General features: G+C 40.1%; 3 protein-coding genes across 4 annotated transcripts in view; 1 reads left to right on the top strand and 2 right to left on the bottom strand.

Moving 5' to 3' along the window:
* Positions 1 to 3,111: 3,111 nt before the first annotated feature.
* On the bottom strand, positions 3,112 to 5,454 carry CYP6AN2 (cytochrome P450 6B7-like). Its single transcript, NM_001279498.1, has 2 exons — positions 4,071 to 5,454; positions 3,112 to 3,318 (listed from the first exon to the last, which is right to left on the bottom strand). The coding sequence occupies exons 1-2, from the start codon at positions 5,425 to 5,427 to the stop codon at positions 3,149 to 3,151; spliced, it is 1,527 nt and encodes a 508-aa protein (NP_001266427.1). The 5' UTR covers positions 5,428 to 5,454; the 3' UTR covers positions 3,112 to 3,148.
* Positions 5,455 to 7,298: 1,844 nt separating this feature from the next.
* LOC101743446 (UPF0728 protein v1g117062) lies at positions 7,299 to 9,840 on the top strand. Its single transcript, XM_004924246.5, has 3 exons — positions 7,299 to 7,534; positions 8,621 to 8,706; positions 9,504 to 9,840. The coding sequence occupies exons 1-3, from the start codon at positions 7,444 to 7,446 to the stop codon at positions 9,774 to 9,776; spliced, it is 450 nt and encodes a 149-aa protein (XP_004924303.1). The 5' UTR covers positions 7,299 to 7,443; the 3' UTR covers positions 9,777 to 9,840.
* Positions 9,841 to 11,322: 1,482 nt separating this feature from the next.
* LOC101736562 (protein transport protein Sec24A) overlaps positions 11,323 to 24,579 on the bottom strand; it is a 36,135-nt gene continuing 22,878 nt past the window's right edge. For both annotated transcript variants that reach the window (XM_038018776.2, XM_038018774.2), the window contains exons 11-16: positions 23,519 to 23,694; positions 22,176 to 22,286; positions 20,222 to 20,400; positions 18,173 to 18,363; positions 16,689 to 16,925; positions 11,323 to 16,074 (exon numbers count right to left, since the gene is read on the bottom strand). In XM_038018776.2, coding sequence (XP_037874704.1) covers positions 15,963 to 16,074; positions 16,689 to 16,925; positions 18,173 to 18,363; positions 20,222 to 20,400; positions 22,176 to 22,286; positions 23,519 to 23,694 — 1,006 coding nt within the window. In that variant the 3' untranslated portion in view covers positions 11,323 to 15,962. The remainder of the gene's footprint in view (positions 16,075 to 16,688; positions 16,926 to 18,172; positions 18,364 to 20,221; positions 20,401 to 22,175; positions 22,287 to 23,518; positions 23,695 to 24,579) is intronic.

The raw sequence follows: 24,579 nt of genomic DNA, 5'->3' as shown, positions 1-24,579 counted from the left end.
GATGCGGAAGGCGGAGGACCGCATTATGTGGAAGGCATTGGGGAAGGCCTATGTCCAGCAGTGGGCAGATAAAGGCTGATGATGATGATGATGATGATTAGTCTATTGAGATTCTGACCGCAAGGTGCATTGCATTATATCGAAAAGTAAGAGACTATTTCGTTTAAGCGGTTTAAGCTCAAAAATAGAAGAAGCCACTGAGTTTCTCGCCGAGGCTTCTCAGAGGATCGCGACTCCGATCCGGTAGTAGATTCAGCGAAGCACTGCTCTTGCTAGAGCTAGTGTTAGCAATTCTTTCAGGTTAAGTCCGTCAGCTCACCTACCGGTCCACGCGAATTTGAAACAGCCCCTTAGACTACCAACGATTAGGTAGGGGAAAAAAAGGTGCAAAGAACACAAAAAAGAAAATATCATCACTGAAGTCACCCCTAGGCAAAGGCGACCTCGAATTATTTTTTTGACAGAGAGGCTGGTAATTCCATCGACCGGTGCGAGCTGAATACCTCCTACCACCAGCATTACTACAGAAATATATGAAATTTGCGTATTCAATACTGGTGGTAGGACCTCTTGTGAGTCCGCGCGGGTGTGGTGGTGTGAAGCAGTAAGCCGTTGTAACTATACTTGAGACCTTAGAACTTATGTCTCATGGTGGGTGGCGCATTTACGTCGTAGACGTCTATGAGCTCCAGTAACCACTTAAGACCAGGTGGGCTGTGAGCTCGCCCACCTATCTAAGCAATAAAAAAATTGTCCTTTGTCGTATCACTCTTGTCAGTGGTCGTGGTCGTCATTCAGTATCATTGCTGTGGGCAAATACTATGCAATGTTATGTTATTACACGACGTTATTCCTTTAACACCGAAAATTGCTTTATTATATCCATATTGACCCAGTGGATAGATGTTTAGGAAACTACTACTGAACATATGCGACGCGAACCACGTGAGCTTAGATTACAATACTTAACGCGATGTTATTGTGACAGTTATCAGCAAATAACATAATGTATGCTTAACCATAATACACATAAATTAATTATAGATAAGCAACTCAAACACTCAACAAAAATGTTTACGGGCGTCGGCCACTAGACGGCTTCGCTTCGATTAGTTTCTCATTGCTCCTGTAGATGGCAGTAACATATTACCTATCCTATATTTTATTTTTAAATGAAGGATATTGTACATTTTCAGAAACCTCAAATTGATGCCGCTCTGCCTATTTCTGCCATGAAGCAGTAATGCGATTCGGTTTGAAGGGTGGGGCAGCCATTGTGACTATACTTGAGACCTTAGTACTTATATCTCAAGGTGGGTGGCGCATTTACGTTGTGGATGTCTATGGGCTCCAGTAACCGATTAACATTTAAAAAAAATTTTAATCAATTTGTCTCTATAACAAATAAAGACTTGTATGATTTTTTTTCTATGTTTAGTTATACAATAATTAATTACCTTAACTTTAACAACATATGAGTTTATGGGCGTCCGCTACAAGATGTCGCTAGTTTTCATACAAAACATATGTTTGTCAAGTAAAGTATCGCAGTTTCAGGGCTCTGTGTTTAACTGTATCCGTACAGTTTGCATAAATACTCGACGTCACAATCTATAAAATTCAATTTTATTTAACAACGAAAACTAGTTTAAGTCGTACTTAAAGCCATTTTCGTGGTTTAATCTAATGTTTATTATTTACATTTTAATTATTTCTAGCGTTTTAAATACTCTACAGTTTTCGTGGTCGCAAACGATTCTGAAACCGAAAACAACACCGAAAGCGGCGAAAACTAAGGATATAATAAATAAATAAATATTTACTAACAATCACGCCACGTTAACTGGTCCCGTGATAAGTTCGTAAAGAACTTGTGTTACAGGTACCAGATAACGGATATAAATGTAAGATTTTTATTATACACATACATATATTTAATAGACATCCATAACCCCGGAAAAGACATTTATATTTATTATCATACAAATAACTTCCCTTGGCGGGATTCGAACCCGCGACCCCCGTGTGTACCACTACACCAGACGGCCGTATTACTACTTAATAGAATAGATCTAGACTAATTTATATGTATAATAGCTGCAATTGAACTTATCGATGTTATCACATCAAATTTCACTCGATTTACACACAATAGTACGATTGCGAACCGATGTAATTGCTTTAATGACCGTTCTCCATTAGATCACATGTAATGAGGAAAAATTGCTAGTCTCTAAAATCAACAAATGATTATAGATTTATTACTATACTCAATATATGTTGAAGTATGTTCCTATATTGATCAAATTACTTTATTGTGGGATATGGATAAATTCTTTTTTACGATTATAAATATGCAATTTTTTTTTATTGATTAGATAGGTGGACGAGCTCACAACCCACCTATTGTTAATGTTGATTACTGGAGCCCATAGACATCTACAACGTAAATGCGCCACCCACCTTGAGACATAAGTTCTAAGGTCTCAGGTATAGTTACAACGGCTGCCCAATCCTTCAAACCGAAACGCACTACTGCTTCACGGCAGAAATGAGCAGGGTGGTGTTACCTACCCGCGCGGACTCTCAAGAGGTCCTACCACCAGTAATTAAGCAAATTTTAATTTTGCGGGTTTGATTTTTATTACACGATGTTATACCTTCACCGTGGAAGTCAATCGTGAACATTTGTTGAGTACATATTTCATTAGAAAAATTGGTACCCGCCTGTTAGATTCGAACACCGGTGTATCGCTCAACACGAATGCACCGGACGTCTTATCCTTTAGGCCACGACGACTAAATGAATATATAATTATGGAAAGAAGACGTCAAAATCGACAAAAACAAAGTAGGTATAGGAAGTCAAACAGACACAAAATTTCTACACGTTTTGTATTAGATACTGTTGCGGTGTGACGAATATATTTGTTTTCGCACTAGACCTGGTACGCTTGAGGGCTTTGTGACAGAAACAAGCTAGATGGTGATACCTACCCCTGCGAGCTCACAATACTCCATCTATCAGTAATGAACACGTCTAACCACGTCACACGCATAGATACCACACCAGATAAATATGCCCACAAGTTACATTAATAATACTCGCACTGGGGTCATAATTATTTTAATTCTGTTCTTTTCATAATCACTTTCTTTCTTTAATCAACAACGGTAGACCTCCTTCGACTCCTTGGACTACATTTTGCGTGTGCTTGACTCTTAGTTTACGAACTGTGCTGGGAGCTGGTTCCACTGAGAATTTGTGCAAGATGGCCGCCAGTCCCGCCAATGACTGCATTTCACCTAGACGAGCGCCTGAAGTATAGAAATACCAGTTTATAATTATTTGTAGGTATAGAATGTCGACGCTCACTTTGAGTAATGAGATCACAGTCTTAAGGTGTGTATTTTTTTTATTGCCCTCGTAGGCAAACGAGCATACGGCCCACCTGATGGTGAGTGGTTACCGTCGCCCATGGACATCAGAAATGCCAGATGCAGAGCCAAGCCGCTGCCTACCGTTAAGTACTCTCCACAGACCTCGTTTGAAGGATATGTCATAGCGCTCGGGAAAAACCGTGTAGGGGAGTTCATTCCAAAGTCGGAACACACAATAGAGACAACAACAACAAAACACAAAATATTTGACAGATGCCTGAATCTCGCTTACGACGTTTTTAAGATAAGCTTGCATATATACAAGTTCCGAACAACAACATTTGGACGGTCGGTCTACTGAAAAAGATTTCCCGCTCGGCAGAAGATCTTCACTTCGTCGTAAACTTACAAGAACATATGAGGCCATATTTTTTGCCAGCGGTAGTTGAACCCTGTTACAGCCGCGTCACTCGATACGCTACGTTTACGTCAGGTAGAGAAACTCACTAATTAGGTCGCGGTGTTAATTCCTGAACCATTTGTATAAAACGAAATCATACAGCGCATTGAAGATAAATACATAATCTCAGGATAGTAGGGCGGTTAGTATGATGGCTTGTCCCATCGGAAAATGACGCAGACCATAAGTTTCTTAAAAAAATAATACATAACTTATAGAAGGTACCCACCTATACAGTTCCTAGGTCCAGCTCCGAATGGTAAAAACGAAAACTTTTTAATCTCCGAATCTTTAGCGAACCGCTTCGGACGAAATTCGCTGGGATCGTCGAAGTATTTCGCGTCGTTCTGTATAGCTTGCGCGGGAATTATGATTCTCACGCCAGGATCTATGGTAATACCTAATTCTGGTATAGTATATGATCTTGTGCAAACTCTATGCAAGTTTCCAAGGGACGGGAACATTCTCAACGCCTCTTTAAATGCCATTGTTAACAATGGCATCTCCAATATGGCATCATAACACAATTTGTTATCATGCCTCGATAATACCTCGTCTATTTCGCATTGAATTTCTTTTTGTATTTCCTGGTGGAAGGCGAGTTGGTGTAAAGTGTAGCTGGTCGCCGACGAAGAAGTCTCAAATCCAGCCGCAAAAAACACAAACATCTGAGCCACAATACATTTAGTATCCATTTCAAGTTGCACCTGAACAGGGGTGCCGTCAACGTTGAATCTGTCTATAGATTCTCCTTCAATGACCCCTTTCTGTTTCAATTCCAGAAGCAGGTCAACGAAGTCGTTTCTACCGCAAGGCTTCCCGTTCCTCTGATCCCGAATTTTTTCATAAATCTCCGTAATAGTGGCTTCAACCGAGCTACTTGGCAGGCGCAAGTATTTCCTCAGCTCCGGTAACAGATCCCACAGGCCAATAGCTACTAAACTCAAACCCTGTCGCGTGAAAATTAATCTTCCTAATTCTCTAAACAGCGAACATTCATTGTTGATGGTATCCATTTGGATTCCAAATCCACAAGCGCCTATGAACTCTGTAGAGAACCGCGCCATCAGCTCCCTGACGTCACACTCTCCTCCTCGTCCAGCGTACTCACCGGCTACGCTCTTCATCTTCTCGGCGCAGTTAATGACCAGGGGGAACATGGCTTTAAGTTTAGCGGTCGTGAAAGCAGGCGTCAATCTCTTTCGCAATAGTTTCCATGCATCTCCATCGACGTGAAATAAGTTCCGCAGTAAGGGTTCTAGATCTGTATTCCTTCCCAAGCCACGATGGTGGAAATACACGAAATCACCGATTAATATATTTTTAGCGATATCTAAGTCTCTCACTATGAGTTCCGGCTCGGTGCCTCTGTAGTAGCCCACGACTTTTTCATTTGGATACTTATTGTAAAGCTCAACCGACAATTCAATTATACTTTTAAGACCGAAGACGTTGCGAAAATGGTTTCCGAAGAACGGTACCGGTGGATCATGACGTACTCCCCTCTTCGCCCAGTAATTATGATTTCGTGTCGTGTATAAATAAATTACAATACTAAATATTAACAACAAAGCTAAGAGCAACATGGTGTCGAGGACGTGTGAGCTCAGACTGAAAGTACTGATATTGATGTAGCGTATTAAATAGTTTCGCGTGTGAGATCAAGGTCCATTATAAAACCTGTTATGCCGTCAATTGTCGGGTACAGTCGTATTGACTGATAAAGCGTATAAACTAGCTTATCTAAAGCGACTATTTGTACTTTTACAAGTAAATCAAATACTTGAATATAATATAAAAGAAATTGAAAAATTAAAACACACTTGAAATAACATTTAAATGTAAATTTTATTACAAAATAAACAAAATTTTTAGTAGATAAAGATTGTATTATACGATTTGTAGTTTAAATTTAATTAAAGAAGTATTATTTTGCTCTAACTATACTTGAGACCTTAGAACGTATATCTTAAGCTGGGTGGCGCATTTACGTTGTAGATGTCTATGGGCTCCGATAACCACCTAACATCAGGTGGACTGTGAGCTCGTCCACCCATCTAAGCAATAAAAAAGATCGACAAATAGTTGGATGCTAAAAATGCCCCTTACAATAAATTCGAGCAAAGGTGAGGAATACATTTAGCAATATATTAATATTGTCTTGACGTTTTTATTAGTTCGCAACATTAATGTTCAATCCGGAGATTGAATGAATCGAGGTGGCTAGGACTGCCGCCTTCCTGACGAGCTTGACCACAAACGACGATAACCACTCACCATCACCATCAGATGAGACGTTGTTGCGTTGTGGTGAATGAAAGTGGACTGTATTAGTAATTTGATATTTTTATTAGTTCATAAGTGATAAATTAAAGAATTAAAATTAATGAATAGAAGAAATATGAAATAGATGTGTCGCCGAGATCACGGGGTCAAGCCTGACGATGTGGCTAACACGAACCCTAGCAAAAGCCGTGCTTCGCCGAATCTACCACCAGATAGGAAACGCGACCCACTGAGAAGATCTGACGAGAAACTCAGTGTGCTGTGTCTGTGGGTTAGTTTACTCGCAGAGCCCTTCGTCGCAAGCGACGTGTTCGACGAGAACGATGACCGGTGCTTGGGGTACCTACCTAAAAGCATCTATCAGACATACATATACGTTTAAATATATCAAGAATAAACACCCAGACGAATAGCAAACAAATCAGTTCACTAATGCTTGCCCAAATTGGGAATCGAACTCACGACCCTCGGCGCGACAATCAGGGGTGCTAACTATTGCGCCACCGAGTCAGACAAGATATGAGAAGAATCTTGTGAAAAGGGTTTATGTCTCTGAATCGTTATGTTCTCTACAATACGTCTAAGTCACGTGCAGTGAATATTATTATCTGACGAATGCAACGACACGTAATGAAACGATTTTAATTGATGCTTAGTAATAAGTAAGGAGAGGAGTTAATAGGATTTGTTCGTTGGTTTCTCGTACTTTAGGCCGAATAGTTTTTTTTTTTAATGTATCCTCGAGTAAAATCCACAGAAATGGCAACGCTGCTCACAAGGGCGTCATTAAAAATGTTACTAGTGCGGCAAATGTTTGAGTTGCTCCCGGGATGCTTATGACGTAGAATTATACCCGTTATAATACGTGTCAATTGGGTCCTAAAGGTTGAAAAAAAATTGATAACTCAAGATAGGTACGCATGTCCTATTAAATGTTTTAATAGTAGATTCTAGTTGTTTTAGAAATTTGCCATAGGCCGATATTGGGTAATTCACAAATCAATACCATCTTAGAAGCACAATGATCTGCGATTTTCAGCTTTATGTTCAAGCGGCGAGTGAGCATCACTGATCACTGATTTAAAATCGCGATCAACTCAAACAATTATTTACCATACCCATATTTCATTGTTATACTCTTTATCAAAAATACATTTGTGTTAGCTGTCAAAAATGATATTGTCAAAACTCAAATCCCTGTAAATTTTTGATGCCTCTATAAGTAATTTTTAATCAATTTCTGTATATTTATATCAAAATTATCATCATATTATGTCGAGTAAAATGAAAGAGCTGTGCTAAGTGTACTCAATAAAATGTCATTTAATTACGTTCAAGTTTATTATGGGCCTTGTAATTCATTTCACACCACTGTTCATAAGCCGCAGAAATTGAAAGGACTCAGAGGTAAAACTTGAATTCTTCCTCTAGATCTTTAGGTTCAGTATTGTTGATATATAAAAGTAGTCTTTTTTTTTAGGTGGGTGGATCATCTCACGGCCCACATGGTGTTAAGTGGTTACCGGAGCCCATAGATATCTTCTACGTAAATGCCGCTATCCACCTTTAGATAATAGTTCTACTAAGGTCTCATATTTACAGTACAACGGGTGCCCCACCCTTCAAACAGACACGCATTACTGTTTCACGGCAGAAATAGGCAGGCTGGTGGTACCTACCTGTGCGGACTCACAAGACGTCCTACCATCGCGTGATATACTCCCCTGCACTGCAGCTGTATTCAGCACGCTGTGTGGTTAGTGCGAGTTTTTTAACGTTATCGATAGCGTAAAAGTTAACTCTTGTATGCAGTTGGAACAGCGATCCCAGCGGCAAACGTAGACAAACGTTCCAACTCCATACAAATTTGAGATAACTTTTACGCTATCGATAACGTTAAAAAACTCGCACTAAGCACTTTAAGCTCGACAGTTCACAGCGATACATTTTTGTTATGAAAATGCAATTTTTATTTTAACATAGGTATTAGTAACATAACTATAAAGTCAATATATTTGTTCCTTTTGAACTCCGAAGCGGCTGAGCCGTTTACGATTAAACGTTCAGGAAATCTTAAGATCGGCCTAGCGGTTGATCCTTTGATGTGTGTGATAGCGATCGGATTAAAGTCAAATCAAATATCGACCAGCGAATCGGCAACCAAACTTATACAAAATCTCATTATTAGTTGTGGAGCCAGTAATTTTAGTAGCGCACTGTTGGTGCCAATGGAATCTTCTGGAGTCTTCCTAGTTCATTCGAGAAGTAATCACGCCTTCTCGTTCGCAAACCAGAATAGACTTTATAATTAAACGGCTTGGGTGTAATTTGGTCTTGTCGATGACTATTGTCGATCAGACGAGCCAAGAGCGTGGGTCTGTGCGGCTTTAAGCACTGAAGTGTCCTATATGTTTTCCGCTATAATATTCAGGCAGCATCTATACAGTTATCAATATAACGCACCACACAATTATAAAGTATATTTCCGAACAGATCGCTTACAGAAGCTCGGCTTCAGGGTGGACTTGGTTCCTGTGGAATATATAAATTATTGTGTCCTTGAAATGTGCGGTCATGAGGTAAACATGAATTTAATTCCCATTTATTTTAACTGTATTGTAACAAAATTAAGTACATATGTAAGTATAAGAGGTTTTTTTTCATTGCTTAGGTGGGTGGACGAGCTCACAGCAGACCTGGTGTTAAGTGGTTACTGGAGCCCATAGACATCTACAATGTAAATGCGCCACCCACCTTGAGATATAAGTTCTAAGGGTCTCAGTATAGTTACAACGGCTGCCCCACCCTTCAAACCGAAACGCATTACTGCTTTACGACAGAAATAGGCAGGGTGGTGGTACCTATCCGCGCGGACTCTCAAGAGATCCTACCACCAGTAATTACGCAAATTATAATTTTGCGGGTTTGATTTTTTTATTACGCGATGTTATTCCCTCACCGTGGAAGTCAATCGTGAACATTTGTTGAGTACGTATTTCATTAGAAAAATTGGTACCCGCCTGAGATTCGAACACCGGTGCATCGCTCAACACGAATGCACCGGACGTCTTATCGCTTAGGCCACGACGACTTCGAAGTTAAGGCATAGTTTCCGAAAATAGATACGAATAAAGTTAAACAGTTTGAAGTCGTCGTGGCTTAAAGGATAAGACGCTCGGTGCATTGGTACCGGGTGATGCGACCGTGCCGGTGTTCGCATCCCGCAATCCCGAAATACGTAGATAGCAAATGTTCCGGAATGACTTTAATAGTGAAAAATGTCGCAATGAAGATAAATCCCACAAAAGCTGTAATTTGCGTAATTGTTGGTGACCGCGCATCATCTAATATCTCGCATTATCACATAATTAAACAGATATTTCGCTGCAACATTCAAAACCTACTCTTCAATATGCCGCACACCACGGATCCTGTCTGCAATCGCGCTGTACAAGCCGTTGTCGAATCGTCAGCGAAGTTCAAGAGAGCACGGAGTTACCTCTGGTTCTGGAGGCTCATCCAGGAACAGATCTTCTTAAGGAACGAATACACACCGAGGGATCATTGGCCTTTTGAATACGAGGCCAAAAATTTTGCAGGATGTTTGGACTGCGTCAACTGTTGCGGCATCGATACGGAAACTATCTAGTCATACATATTCTATATCGTAGATTACGTTTGTACCCGAAATAAATGTTTAACATATCCTTCAATAGTCAATGATCACGTCCTTACGGATCCATCAGATCCAATAACACTTGTATTTTTTTATTTTTTTATTCCTTATATGTGTGGACTAGCCCACGGTTCACCTGGTCTTAAGTGGTTACTGGAGCCCATGTACATCTACAACGTAAATGCGCCACCCACCTTGGAGATATAAGTTGTAAGGTCTCAGTATAGTTACAACGGGTGCCCCACTCTTCAAGCTGAAACGCATTGCTGCTTCATGGCAGAAATAGGCGGGGTTGTGTTAGACGCCTTCAGTTCTAAAGCTAGGAGCAAGCTTAGAGACCCGGTAAGCATAATCGTCTAATTCAGCAAAGTGTTCGACGTGCAACCTAACCCATCCATGAGCCCGCTGGGTTTCTCCCCAGATCTTCTCAGCGAGTCGCGATTCCGATCCGGTAGTAGATTCATTCAACAGCTACTTTTGAGTTGTTAGGTCTCCCTTGGAGGCGCTCGGGTGGCTGTTAGCAAATTCCACCGGTCCTGGCTGAGCCCTTGCTCGCCCACCTGTCCTTGTTAAGCTGGAAAGGCCACAGGGCCACCAGTATAATTAAAAAAGAGGTAATGGTACTATTTTCTAGGGTACGCATTAGTATTTTCTGAGTGAATAGTTATTTGTTTTAACCCTCAGTGGGTCGCATTCCGATCCGGTGGTAGAATCTGCGAACCACTGCTCTTGCTAGGTAGAGTCCCTTGAGCTCACCCACTCATTTTGCGAATCTAGCATGATCCCTCAATGTCTCTAGAATAGGTAGGATTAAAAAAAGTTGTTTATTCGCATGCAAACATAACCAATTATATACTACGTACATACACTTGTGTAGTCGTTTATTTCCGCATTATTTTTCATTGGATGCAAGATAATACATTGCTGCTACTGGCAAGTGCGAATTTTTTAATTACTATAGTTTTTGGTTAGTGCCAAATTGTATAAACATATCATTGACTCGGGCAAACTAACAATATCAGTAGCCGAGTACAGCTGCGTTTCATTGTTTGTAATCTACCGTTGGGTTCCAAAGCATAGGTACTTAAATGGGACACATTCGGATGACCATGATTTTACACAAGATTTCCGGTAACGAATCTTGAAGTTTTATATGATTCAAGCTCCTATTTACAATCTAGAAGATAGATAGGCTAGACTCGAGCATTGCCAGTTTACTTAGTTAGTTTATTTTTAGTTCTTTATAGAATTGGCATCAAAATCAGATTGGTAGCTTCTGAGACTAGCGCATTCAAATCGTCGGCCGAGTAGTCGGTGAGAAGTTTTTTTTTTATCTGTGTGCGCGTAACTTAAACCTAGTGTACCCAATGAATCTTGCGACGTCTAAGTCGTTTGTGGCAACGAGAACTGCAACTTATACGAAACCTCGAATGAAAAAAATAACAATAACAATGGCGGAATTAAACCGTAAAACTAATTTTAATTATATCAGATCGAGACATTAATGAAAATTTGATAATTTGATAAATAGCTTTATTTAATTTACAATCGAATTAATATCGTGCTCTAAATACATACATGGGGCTTTAACATTAAAACTTAAAAATACACCTAACACCGACGCTAAATAAAAACAACTTATAGTAGGTATTTTATTGCATGTTTCCATATTGGAAAATTAACAATAATATTTTGATCTTACGTTTTTACGCTTCTCTTTTGAACGACGCTTTGAAAATTTTGACGTTTTGAACTCTCTGACGTGTGACACTGGTTACAGTTTTATTACAAGCTAAGGAATCTTGAAGCAGAGGCCTACAAAATACCTTTTTTGTGAATTATTACGACCTTACATCCGGTAGTTTAGTGATGTCGTTTTTATTGAAAATAATAAGCACACTGAAGAACATAATTTAACATAGTATTTTAAATCGGTTAAGTTTCCAGCAAAGCAAAGTGTATTAAAAATTTAGACCCTTCAAGTAATTTTCATTCAATTTTCAAATATTTTAGTTTTGTTTTAGTTGATCTTGCTGTATTTATTCTTTATGGAACAATAAAAGTGTTTTAACACACTAATTCTCAGACGATCCATTGAAACTGTATTGTAAATCTATTTTAACCACAATGTAACAAACAAAAAAAAATTTAGTTTGAAAAATTATCGTGAATATTAAAGTTCTATACCGATAACTTTAACATGTCCCGTGACAATTTGACAAACTTTATATACACATACCTATGTATAGTTCCCTATGCCCACATATATGTATGTGTGTTGTATTAGCAGTAAAGTTTATTGCTTGTAAATGCTTAATTACTTACGATTAAATATGACTGTTATTGTTTGTGTGTTTTCTGTTGCCGTATCAAACTTTGACACGATAATGATTTAGTTTTAATAAATTTACAACTAGTTATTACCCAAAGCCACAGCAGTAGGTAGTAAACTATTGCCCACAGCCTGTTTGGTCTTACCGATAAACCCTAACCAATCTATACAGATACTGACTATCATAAGTATTTTGTCCTTATATCCTATTACGATAGAGATGAATATATATTTTTCGACACATATAAGTATGTATTACGTGACACAGACTGACATGTTTTTTTTTTTTAATTTTGTGGAATATGCAAGGATTTCTTTATTATTCGAGTACAAAAATACGCCTTTCGCATCGACACGTCTCAGTTTTGTTTGGATAACGAATATTACACGATCAAATTTTAATTTACGAACTCAAAATTTCGCTATGATATTAAAATATACAATCGAATTTCGCCAAAAAAAGCTATGGTACTTCAAGTCCCACATTGAGTGCATTCCTCATTACGCAGGCACACATCTATTCAAAACATTCATACGTCAATTAAAAACTAAACGACTACACAAAATGCGATTACTCTTTGTTCCAAATAAGTTTTAATTAGAATTTAAATAATAAAAACATTCCGATTTTGTTGAGACTCATTGTCTCAATAGCATCAACCAATAAATATTAAAAATTATTTTTTATTGTACACAACATAATTTTATTATCTCATATATGATATACATATATGATACAACACAAAACTTTAGCTTTAGGTCTTTAAATAGATCGATGTTGGCATAAATCGTCGTGGCACTATCCGGCTAGAAACTTCTATGATGGAAACTGGTTTCTGTCAAATAACTTTATCCTAATTAAAATTGAATTTTAATTAGGATAAAATTTGAAATTGAAACAGTACAACGGCTGCCTCACGCGCCAAAACCGAAACGCATACTGCTTCACGGCAGAAATAGAAACATGATACACTACCACCAGTTATCTACAACGTAAATGCCGCCACCCACCTTGAGACATGAGTTGTAAGGTCTCACTTTTAACAGTACAACGGCTGCCCCACCCTTCAAACCGAAACGCATTACTGCTTCACGGCAGAAATAGGCGAGGTGGTGGCACCTACCCTTGCAGACTCAGAAGATGTCCTGCCACCAGTTTAATTTTTATTACACGATGTTATTCATTCACCGTAGAAATCAATCGTGAACAATTTTGTCAAGTATGTATATAAAGAAAAACCTTAAGTATTTAAAACCTCTAAAGCTCTTTAGTTTAAAAAAAAGATTTTCCTTACGACAGATTGACTGACATATCAGTCAATCAGAAAAAAAAGAAAACTTCTGTTTTACATAATTCAATAAAACTGTTTAAAGTAAGATTTTAAAAAGGAGATTATATAAAGACTTTATATCTTATTTTTTTTGTATTTTACAGAAAACTTAAATCTTTTATTATTGTTCAATCATTCTAGAATATTCCATATCATTATATTATGTATTTGATTAGAAGAATCGGTATCGGTCTGCGGGATTCTAACACCTGTGCATCGGTCGATACGAATGCACCGGACGTCTTATCCTTTAGCTCACTATGACTTCATATTTGTCGCTTACTATTCGGGAGCCATCACCGTCTGCCAACTATCCACCGACCTAACGGATAGCTAAAAGCGGTCGATACTGAGCTTTGCTCCACGAGCCCCATAATGGTATACCATGAAAGCTCCTCTGAATAAATAAAAAAACGGTGCGCGTACAAAAGAAGTGAAACTTCTCTTGCAGTGTGCAGTATTGTGGTTTTCTTCATTTTTATCCTTAAATAAATTTTCTCCTTTTTTTATTGCTCTTACGGCCGGCATAGAGCACACGGCCCACCTGATTGTGAGTGGATATCGTCGCCCATGGACTTCAGCAATACCAGGGGCAGAGCCAAGTCCCTGCGTGCCGTCTCTTATAATAGGGAAGGCTGTGTATAAAAGAAACGACCTAGCTCGCTTTCGTCCTTTCCCTCTCTCCACGGTCGAGTGGTTCGCGAGACGCTTTATTTTCGCTCTCGCTCTTTCTAAATTGTATAATATCTATCTAGTTCTCTCTAGCCGTAACGAATCTGTCGCGAGGTAAATTTTACTCTCAACGCGCCTAAAGAAGTTTCACTTCAAAAACTAGGCTACGGCTTGGGACGACCACCAACTCTCCATCAGGTCTGTCTACAATGCCAAAAATCAAATAATAACACAAACAACTAATTCAACAACCGAAATCAACATGGATGATATATTTAATATTAGGACTGTAAAATTGTACTTTTTTATATATAGTCCATATCATATTATAGCACAGTTATTTGAATGCCCAAACATAAGTAAGAAGCCCTTTATTGATATTAAAGGGCCTTATGGACATGTTGCTTATGGACATTGGCAATGTCAGCGACACTCGATTCGCCACTGTTTTCAAAGCCACTGTTTTCAAATAGCATTCAACAAATTGCCCTTAATAAAGCTCTCTATCAGGTTTTCAGATTGAGATCAAGAGTCTTCGAGTGTAAGAAGATGAGGGCGTTCTTAACGCGTTATTTTCAGCTTGATCTGTGAAACGGAATTTCTTAACGCAATTATGACCGACAGAACTTGCATATATGCAAACTTATCTTGGAAATGTCGTCAGCGAGATTCAGACATGTGTCAAATATCTTGTGTTCTATGATGAGTACCGCCACAGTTAGAAACGATCAAATTAGTAACGAATTAGAAAGAAATAGAAAATTGAAATCGCGGCGCTCAAATGCAACCAGTTGGATTGTATTACAGCGTAACTGGTGTAGGCCATACATGGATGGATATTTCTGCCTATCTCTAAAAGTGGCAAAGATAAGAACCTGTTTTTTTTTCAGTGTTTGTCAAACTTTTTTTTGTTTCGTAATGCGCGACATATATTAGTGTTCTATTTTTTTTATACGTTTTTTTTTGATACTATGTTTTTTCCCTGTACACCCCATTACCGCAAAGCAAGCTTTGGTATAGAACTTGTTTAGCGGCTTTAATCAGACATATTTCATGGGCAAGTTTTTGTATGAAGTGACAAAAATGACTGCTTAGTTCCGTGAGTTGTTTTGTAATTAGTTACGACAAAAAAAAACTAATCCAAAAGTTCCATGTATCGAGCATAAAATCTATTTCCAACACATTTATTCGAACTCTATTGTCAATATACATTAAGCTCAATTTTGAATGCACACACAATGTTCGATACAAATTTTAATCGAACTATTCGTACTTGTTTGTGCTTTCAGCTTTGAGTGACACGAGTTTCGATTGAAAACTTTTTTTCGATGGTCTTACCGTTGTCCTTGTTACTGACAGCGACAATGCATCGGCAACGATCGCCTAGTGCAGTTACATCAAGAAACCGAAACAATAAAGCACTTTTTGAGTCTTAAAAGCCACAGATTTTATTAGAAAACATTTTCAGTAAAAATCTCATTCAATTTTATATCGACGATTCAATCACATCACTATTCTCGTCGTCGCGGAAGACTAAGGTTTGTAAGCCACATTGTTATAACTTACACTAATTTAGAGAGAGTGAGAGATAGAGACATTTAGAAATATATTTTCGTAACAAACAAAACATATTTAGCCTCTACAAATAGAAAAATCGATGTTATATTTATCGATATCGAAAAATCGATACGTGCCAGTTCTCATCGAAACTCGCTTACATTAGGGCAGTGTCACATTCAGTCATTTACAAACGCTTCACAGCACGTTACGACACTAATGCAGTTTCAAATCGAGCTGAAAAGTCACTCGATAGTCACACGACAATCATTTCACTAAGCTCTTGATGTGCTGCAGAAACTCGTAGTAGGAGAATGCCGACTCGACTCGGTCGTCCACCAGCCTCTCCAAGAACAGGTGTCTCGACGGGGAATTGTCTCTGTAATTTTACAAAAAAAAAACATTTATATTGTATTTTAAATACATACACATAGAGCTTATTTTTAATTTAAACTTTTCGACATAGGTTTACCGCCAAAATTAGCGTCGAACAAAGAGACTGTAACAGTCGAAAATAAGACCCTAACTAAAACATAGATATATATAGTACGAGCGGGTCATACATAAAGCAAGTACACGTATTATTCGGAATTTTTTGTACTCTTTTAACGAAAATTGCGCGGACGGTGGATAATGAAATTTCCCACACTTACTAGTTTATATAGAGAAGAAATGTAGAACGTTATTTTTTTTATGCATAAAAAATACATTAAATCAATTAAAAAAACATTACACACATTATCATGTATTTGACACACACACGCATGCATACTATTTGTTTTTTGTCAAACTTTTCTTATTGCTTATAGTATTATGTCAAATTGAGAATAGATTAAATATTGTTTGTCTTTATTAATATATGTCTATAGACTCTATAGGGTAGTCTTGGTGAAATCTGTGATAATAGAAGTATTATAAGTCTTTGACAATCGAACCATAATAATGTTCAAGCTTATAATTTCAATAAATTGTAGCGCTAGTAGTGATAATTACTTCAATATCAAAATTTCGGAGGCGTAAGGTCTGTCGTCGTTGAGTTTGTCTATGAAGGCGTGCAGCAGCGCGCTGGGCTCGGTGTCGAGGCGCGGCAGGGCGCGGCCCTCGTCGCCGAGCTGCGCATGCGCGGAGACTCCGAACGCGTCGGCCAGGAAGGCGGGCGCGACGCCGTGGCACACGTAGATGATCATGCACTCGCCGTCGTCCAGCAGGTACGCGCCGTTGCTGTTGATCCTGGGAACGGCCGAAGTGAAACTTCTAATGCGACTTCCAACAAGGTAGCGTTAAACGTTTAACGCTAGGGAACGTGCATTTGGAAAAATTAGCATTTTTTTATCGAAGTGAAACTTCTAATGTGACTTCCAACATGGTAGCATTATTATTGTATTCCATCTTCGAGCCGATGAATTGCCAATGTTATGTACGCCATTATTGTCACATGCATCAGGCCATAAATTAAATAGCTTAAGTTATTTTCAATGTTAAATATATGTGATGTGGCAGTACTTTTTTTAAATAAATAAATAAATAAAGAAGTGAAACTTCTAATGCGACTTCCAACAAGGTTGCGTTAAACGTTTAACGCTACCATATTAGACAGGGACAGAGCGAGAGTGAATGCGTGGCACTCGAACGCATGCTCGTAGTATACCTGTTACAGGCCAGCGCGAGCGTTAGCAACGCGTAGCGTCCAATATTTTAATGAAGTATGTATTTAAAAAAATATATAACATAGTTATTTTTCTATCTATAATTTAAAACATATATAATATAAATGTTGAAGATGTCGCATCTCTTATACACAGCATTCCATATTACAAGAGCAATCTGATTGAACGATGAAAAATGAAGAAAACCACAATATTACACATTGAAAAAGAAGTTTCACTTCTTTCACGTACACCAAGTTGCACGCGCACCGTTTTTTCATATTGATACAACAATTCCTTTCTACAACTCGCCACTGACATACATTATATTTTACTTGACAATGGACCCAGGGGCTATGACATAGCTGTATTGGTTTGCGGACTACGGTGATATCCAAGAGTAGCGGCGATTACCTCGCGATAAATGGTTCCTGGAGCCCGTTCCGTAAATGCGCCACCCACCTTGAGATATAAGTTCTAAGATCCCAGTATAATTACAACGGCTGCCCCAACCCTTTAAACCGAAACGCATTACTGCTTCACGGCAGAAATAGGCAGGGCGGTGATACCTACCCGCGCGGACTCACAAGACGTCCTAACACTAATAATTACGTAAATTATAATTTTGCGGGTTTGATTATTATTACACGATGTTATCATTCCTTCACCGTGGAAGTCAATCGTAAAGATTTCTGAAGTACGTATTTCATTAGAAAAATTGGTACCCGCCTGCGGGATTCGAACACCGGTGCATCGCTACATACGAATGCACCGAACGTCTTATCCTTTAGGCCACAACGACTTTGTGTAGTATTAGTGGTGCGTGCGAACCTCTCGGCGGACAGGTGCAGGCGCGGGGGGCAGGGCGCGTCGTGCGGGGGGGCCGGGGGGGCGAGCGCGTGCAGCGGGTACAGCGCGGGGTACACGAGCCGCAGCAGCTGCTCCAGCGGCAGGCACTTCAGCGAGCACATGTCGGCCACGCGGTCGTCCAGCCGCGTCGACGTGCCCGTCCTGAACGCTTTCTGTAGACGAAACACGACACGATATTAACGTCACCTTATTTTTTCCTACCTAAGCTGATAGCCTTGAGAGGTTATTTCAGCGTAACCTTAACTATAGTAGAATTATTTTGTCCGTGCAGTTTGGGTCATAAAACATAGCCCGGCTAGGGCGGTGAGCATGTTGCGTGGGCGCAACGCCATTATCGATAAAAACAAATGAGTCATCGAAGGCAGGTACACGGCGACAGTAGGTGAGCTCACGGGGCTCAAATCCGACAAATTGCTAACACGAACCCCAGCAAGAGCCGTGCTTCGCAGAATCTACCACCGGATCGGAAACGCGACCCACTGAGAAGAGCCAAGCGAGAAACTCAGTGGGCTGAGGGTTAATTTACTCGACGAGCCCTTCGGGTTCGACGAGACCGGTGCTTGAGGTACCTAAAAGCACCGTTAGTGTGGATCGGGAGGATCCGAAATGACGTGTTTTGGGCGACGTCGACTGCTTTCCACTCAGTCCGCAGGATCGGGAATGTAGTTACCGGCGGCCACGATGAGAGGGTTCTCGTGTTGTGCCGCTTTGTCGAAGTGGCGCAACGTCACCTTGCCGGTCGCATCAGTGACGTCATATCACATACAGTACCCGGTGGTAAAGAGTGCACATCGACGGTACGATCAGTAGTGTACGACAGAGATAACGCTCTACGAATCCGAAAGTAGCCGATTGTCTCTTTCCAAAGGTCGTCGAGCAATATTTATCGCCGGGTACTGTACTTACTATTTACATTATATTAATTAATATGAAAGATAACAAATATGATTACCTTAAAATTATTAAAAGATACAGTAATTAAAATATGTATGTATATTGTTTGTGTATATATGTATATATAAATATATTTTTTGTGTATGGATTTGCAATTTAATATGAATTTCATTGCACCTACCACTATTTACTCTGCACTACTTTTCATTGACTGGTGGAGAATGCCTTAGGCATTAAGTTCGCCAATGTAAATTTTACATGAAATGCAATTTTTTTTTTGTTCCCCTTGTAGTCAGACGAGCATACGGCCCAGCTGATGGTGAGTGGTTATCGTAGCCCATGGACTTCAGCAACACCAGGGGCTGCTGCCTACCGCTTAATACTCTCCACAAGCCTCGTTTGAAGAAGGACACGGTCATAGCGCTCGGCAACACGCAAAACATATATAAATAAATAATTCTTTTTTCAATTAATTTGTAGTTTTTAGTATATAAGACAACACTGAATTGTTTAATACTGTAATGTTTTGATATAGATTTAATTTTGTTATGCGTTAAACGAAGCCTTTTTTGTATGAAGTGAATGACTTCGTTGGGTGTTATTGTGGCGCGCTACTGTCTACGACGCGTCTGTCAGTTATATCCTCATAGTGAGGTGACCTGCTTAAATACATCGATTAAAGTGAATGAATCGATACGGGCTTGAAACATATGTGAATTTTAAAAATCATTAGGCGAATCCGTCTCATTATAATTTTTTTTTTCGTAAAATTTAAAGAACACAAGTACATAAGTCGTTGGAAGTCGTTGGATGCGGAAGGCGGAGGACCGCATTATGTGGAAGGCATTGGGGAAGGCCTATGTCCAGCAGTGGGCAGATAAAGGCTGATGATGATGATGATGATGAAGTACATAAGACAAGTACATCTTCTTTTTCTCCACCTTATCCCACTAGGTGGGGTCGGCACAGCGAATTTTTCTCTTTCATTTTCTTCTATCAGCCGTCATCTCAACACTCACTCCTCTCTCTCTCATATCGTCATTCACACACTCCATCCATGTCTTCCATAATTTAACAAAAATATTGAGCAGTAAAGTAGTAGGGTGTGTGTGGTACCCGCTTGAGCAGCGCGAGCAGGTAGAGCGGCAGCAGGCGCAGCGCGGCGGGCGCGGGCAGGCCGGGCGCGGCGGCGGGCGCGTTCTGCGCGAGGCGGTGCGCGCTCAGCGCGTCCGCCGCCACGTTGGTCAGCGCCTCGCGCGCCTCCGCCAGCGACGCCGACACGCACCGGTCCACCGCTGGGGAACGTGGGACGCCAACATTTATTTATATATTTACTGCTTAGATGGGTGGACGAACTCACACCCCACCTGGTATAAAGTGGTTACCGGAGCCCACATCTACAACGTAAATGCGCCACCCACCTTGAGATATAAGTTCTAAGGTCTCAGTATACTTAGTCTAACCATAAATACTGTTACAATTAAAAATAAACAAAATATTACATTTTAATTTGGAATCTGTCATTTTTATATGATTGCTCATTGAGTTTTCTCATTTTGGCGCCAATACATTGTACAATATTTTGCGATATTAAAATGGAGTGGGGTGATAAAGAGAACCGAATCGCTGTGATTGCATTACACAAAGTAGGTATGGAGCCAAATGCAATTTTTAAAACTCTACATACGCTTGGTATTAGTAAAATGTTTGTGTACCGGGCTATTAATAGGTGCAATAAGACCTCCTCTGTTTGTGACAGAAAAAGATCTGGCCGTCCACGTAGTGTTCGTACGAAAAAGGTGGTCAAAGCAGTAAGGGAAAGAATTCGAAGAAATCCTGTCCTTTCGGACAAAAGATTTTATCTCGGGAGATGAAGATAGCAGCTAGAACCATGTCGCGTATTTTAAAAGATGACTTAGGACTTGCAGCCTATAAGAGACGTACTGGTCATTTCTTAACTGATAATTTAAAAGAGAATAGGGTGGTAAAATCGAAACAACTACTGAAGCGGTACACAAAGGGAGGATATAGGAAAATTTTGTTTACGGATGAGATTTTTTTTACAATTGAGCAACATTTTAACAAACAAAATGACCGTATTTATGCTCAAAGCTCTAAGGAAGCTTTCCAATGAGTCGACAGAGTGCAACGTGGGCACTATCCGACTTCAGTGATGGTTTGGTGGGGTATTAGCTATGAAGGAGTGACTGGGCCATACTTTTGTGAAAAAGGTATCAAAACATCGGCACAAGTGTATCAAGATACCATTCTTGAGAAGGTAGTGAAGCCCCTTAACAACACCATGTACAATAATCAAGAATGGTCCTTCCGGCAAGACTCGGCGCCAGGTCATAAAGCTCGGTCTACGCAGTCTTGGTTGGAAACGAACGTTTCGGACTTCATCAGAGCTGAAGACTGGCCGTCGTCTAGTCCCGATCTTAATCCGCTGGATTATGATTTATGGTCAGTTCTAGAGAGTACGGCTTGCTCTAAACGCCATGATAATTTGGAGTCCCTAAAGCAATCCGTACGATTGGCAGTAAAAATTTTTCCCATGGAAAGAGTGCGTTCTTCTATTGATAACTGGCCTCAACGTTTAAAGGACTGTATTGCAGCCAGTGGAGACCACTTCGAATAAGCCTTTTATAATTTTAATTGTTTTATATTTATGTATTAAACTAACACACTGTAAAAGTAATAAATGTTATTTGCAATAGATTTTTTTGTTTTTTCCTTTGACTCAGTATCTACGACAAGACTAGGTAGTTATTGAAAACGGCTACCCTACTTTTCAAATCGAAACGCATCACTGCTTCTCGGCAGAAATAGGCAGGGTGGTGATACCCACCCGCGATCGTACCACCAGTAAGTCCCGAGTTACTAATATTTTTAAAATATGCAGTGACTTGTTGATTCTTTGAAAAATTATGTTCGATATTATTAAACATCTATTACTATGAGGCCCTAGCCCTACTTGACAACTACCGTCACAACAATCCCCACGGATCCCGAGGAGCGAAGACCAGACCCACTGTCACAAGCGGTCCCGGGGCGCGGAGGTGGCACTAACCCATTTTGCTGACCAGTCCTATGATGCAGTGCTGGTCGGCGGCGTGCAGCACCTCGGGCAGCGTGCTGGCCAGCGGCAGCGCCAGCGTGTGCACCCGTATCCGCCTCTCGCCTGGAAACCAACACAACCTCGTGTACTCACTTGGATGTAAGTGTACTAAAGACTCGAAACACACGTTTGTGGGGAGGCTTAAACGACGGAGGGAAGATATTCCACCGAGCGGGCGATATTTGCTCGGTAGACCAACGGTCCAAAGATTGTTATTCGGAACTTGTATATTATGTATATATGCAAGCTTATCTTGATAATGTCGTAATCGAGATTCAGGCATCTGTCAAATATCTAGCGTTGTATGATGACTAACCGCCACACGTCCAACCAAGTTACACTTGCGACGTCCAAAATGTCATCATCTTCATCAGCCTTTATCTGCCCACTGCTGGACATAGGCCTTCCCCAATGCCTTCCACATAATGCGGTCCTCCGCCTTCCCGCCGTGCGCACTAAGTCGTCGGTCCAGCTGGTTGGAGGACGCCCCACGCTCCTGGTACCCATCCGTGGCCTCCTTTCGAGGTCTATTCTCCCCCACCTGACGTCGCTGGCTCGATAGATGTGACCGGCCATTGTCATCCATAATTTATAAAGTATATAACTTTTTCGTTTATTATTTCAATCAATATATATTCGCACCTTTAGAATTATAGAGAACAAATAGAAAAAATGTGTTGTTTGGAAAACATCGAATAAAATTTTCAAATCGAAATGAGGTAGAAGAGGGGGACGGAATGAAAGAGACCGATAGATAAATTTGTCCCTTTATAAGTTACTTTCGGCCATTTGATTATTAATTTTTTAAGGGAAATTTTAACCTGGTAACTAAGACTTGTAAGTCATGCCTTATTTTAATTTATATTCTTATTTTTATGAAAAATGATGAAATAAAAATGATGAAATTAAATGAAATGAGATGATATGGGATGAAATATAGTCTCAGTAAAATAGTAGTCATTTACTGAGATTTTTTCAGCGGACTTTTTGGAGGATTTCGAGAAGTTACGTCCAGCGACTTTTTTCATTTTCCCACATTTATGCACTTTCACAGATATTAAACAGTTAATAAACCACCGTTATTAGACATTTAAACCTGAAGAAACACTAAATAGACAAAACAAAACAAATCACACAACTTCACTCCTCGCGTTCCCGCCAAAAAGTCCTTTGATTATTAAGAGCCGCTGAATAAGGGTCGTCTAGGTCCATTTCTGAATTAAAATCGAAATAGGTCTTTACAACTCTAAAGGTTTGCTATATTGATGGGGGTGGGGGCGGGGTGGGGTGCGTACCCTTGCTGCTGGTGTAGAGCAGCGCGGCCTGGAAGCAGACCTGCTGCAGGTCGGACAGCGACTCCTCGATGGTGAGCTGCATGCCAAATCCCACGTCCGGGGACACGTTGGGCAGCGACAACAGGTCCGTGGACCGCACGAAAAAGTTGCCGTGGAACGTGTGTATGGAGATTCCTCTGAAAACGTCAATAATCAAATTATATATTATTGCATAGATATAGTTGTCTTATTGAACGTGCTGGTGGCCTCCGCGTAAAGGGTCGCCAGCGGGTCGTTCCGAGGAATAACAATATAAACTGTAACTGTTTAATTTTTTATTAAGATCCATTCAATTTAGTTAGTTACATTAGTAATGCATCCTTCTTGTTAAAAGTTTTTTTTTATGTTTGAGAGACTACTGGTGGCCCGGAGGCCTTTCCAGTGTCACCAGGACAGGTGGGCGAGCAAAGGCTCAGCCAGGAGGGGTGGGATTTGCTAACAGCCGCCCGAGCGCCTCCGAAGAAGACCTAAAAACTCAAGAGCAATTGCTTCGCGAATGAATCTACTACCGGATCGGAATCGCGACCCGCTGAGAAGATCCGGCGAGGAACTCAACGGGCTGATGCTTAGGTTAAGTTGCACGTCGACCCCTTTGTCGAGTTCGACGAGTACGGTTACCGGGGTCCCTCAGCCCGCTCCGAGCAAGTCAACTCGCACATCTCAACACTGGCAGCTGGTTAAGCCACGCCCCCTACAATATGGCGCCGCCGCATCTTATTTGCCAAATAGACAAGATGGCCACGCTTTGACTTATTGTTCTTCGGGCGGAGGACATGTTGAAAGGGGCGGTAGCTTCTACACAAAATTACTATTGATTAGTTTTAATTTTTACTATAAATACGATTGTGCCGTAATTGTAAAATAGACCATTAGACTAGGGTCGATAATTTTTAAAACCAAAAAAAATAATAGTAGGACAAAACCCATTATTAGAAAAGGAAGGGAATATTAGGTCATAGAAACATTTTGTTTACGGATGAGAATTTTTTTACAATTGAGCAACATTTTAACAAACAAAATGA

This window comes from Bombyx mori, chromosome 22, assembly GCF_030269925.1.
Source record: "Bombyx mori chromosome 22, ASM3026992v2".
In the NCBI taxonomy this organism is placed as follows: Eukaryota; Metazoa; Arthropoda; class Insecta; order Lepidoptera; family Bombycidae; genus Bombyx; species Bombyx mori.
Note: the sequence above shows the minus strand (reverse complement) of the source record. Positions and strands in the feature narration are given on the sequence as shown.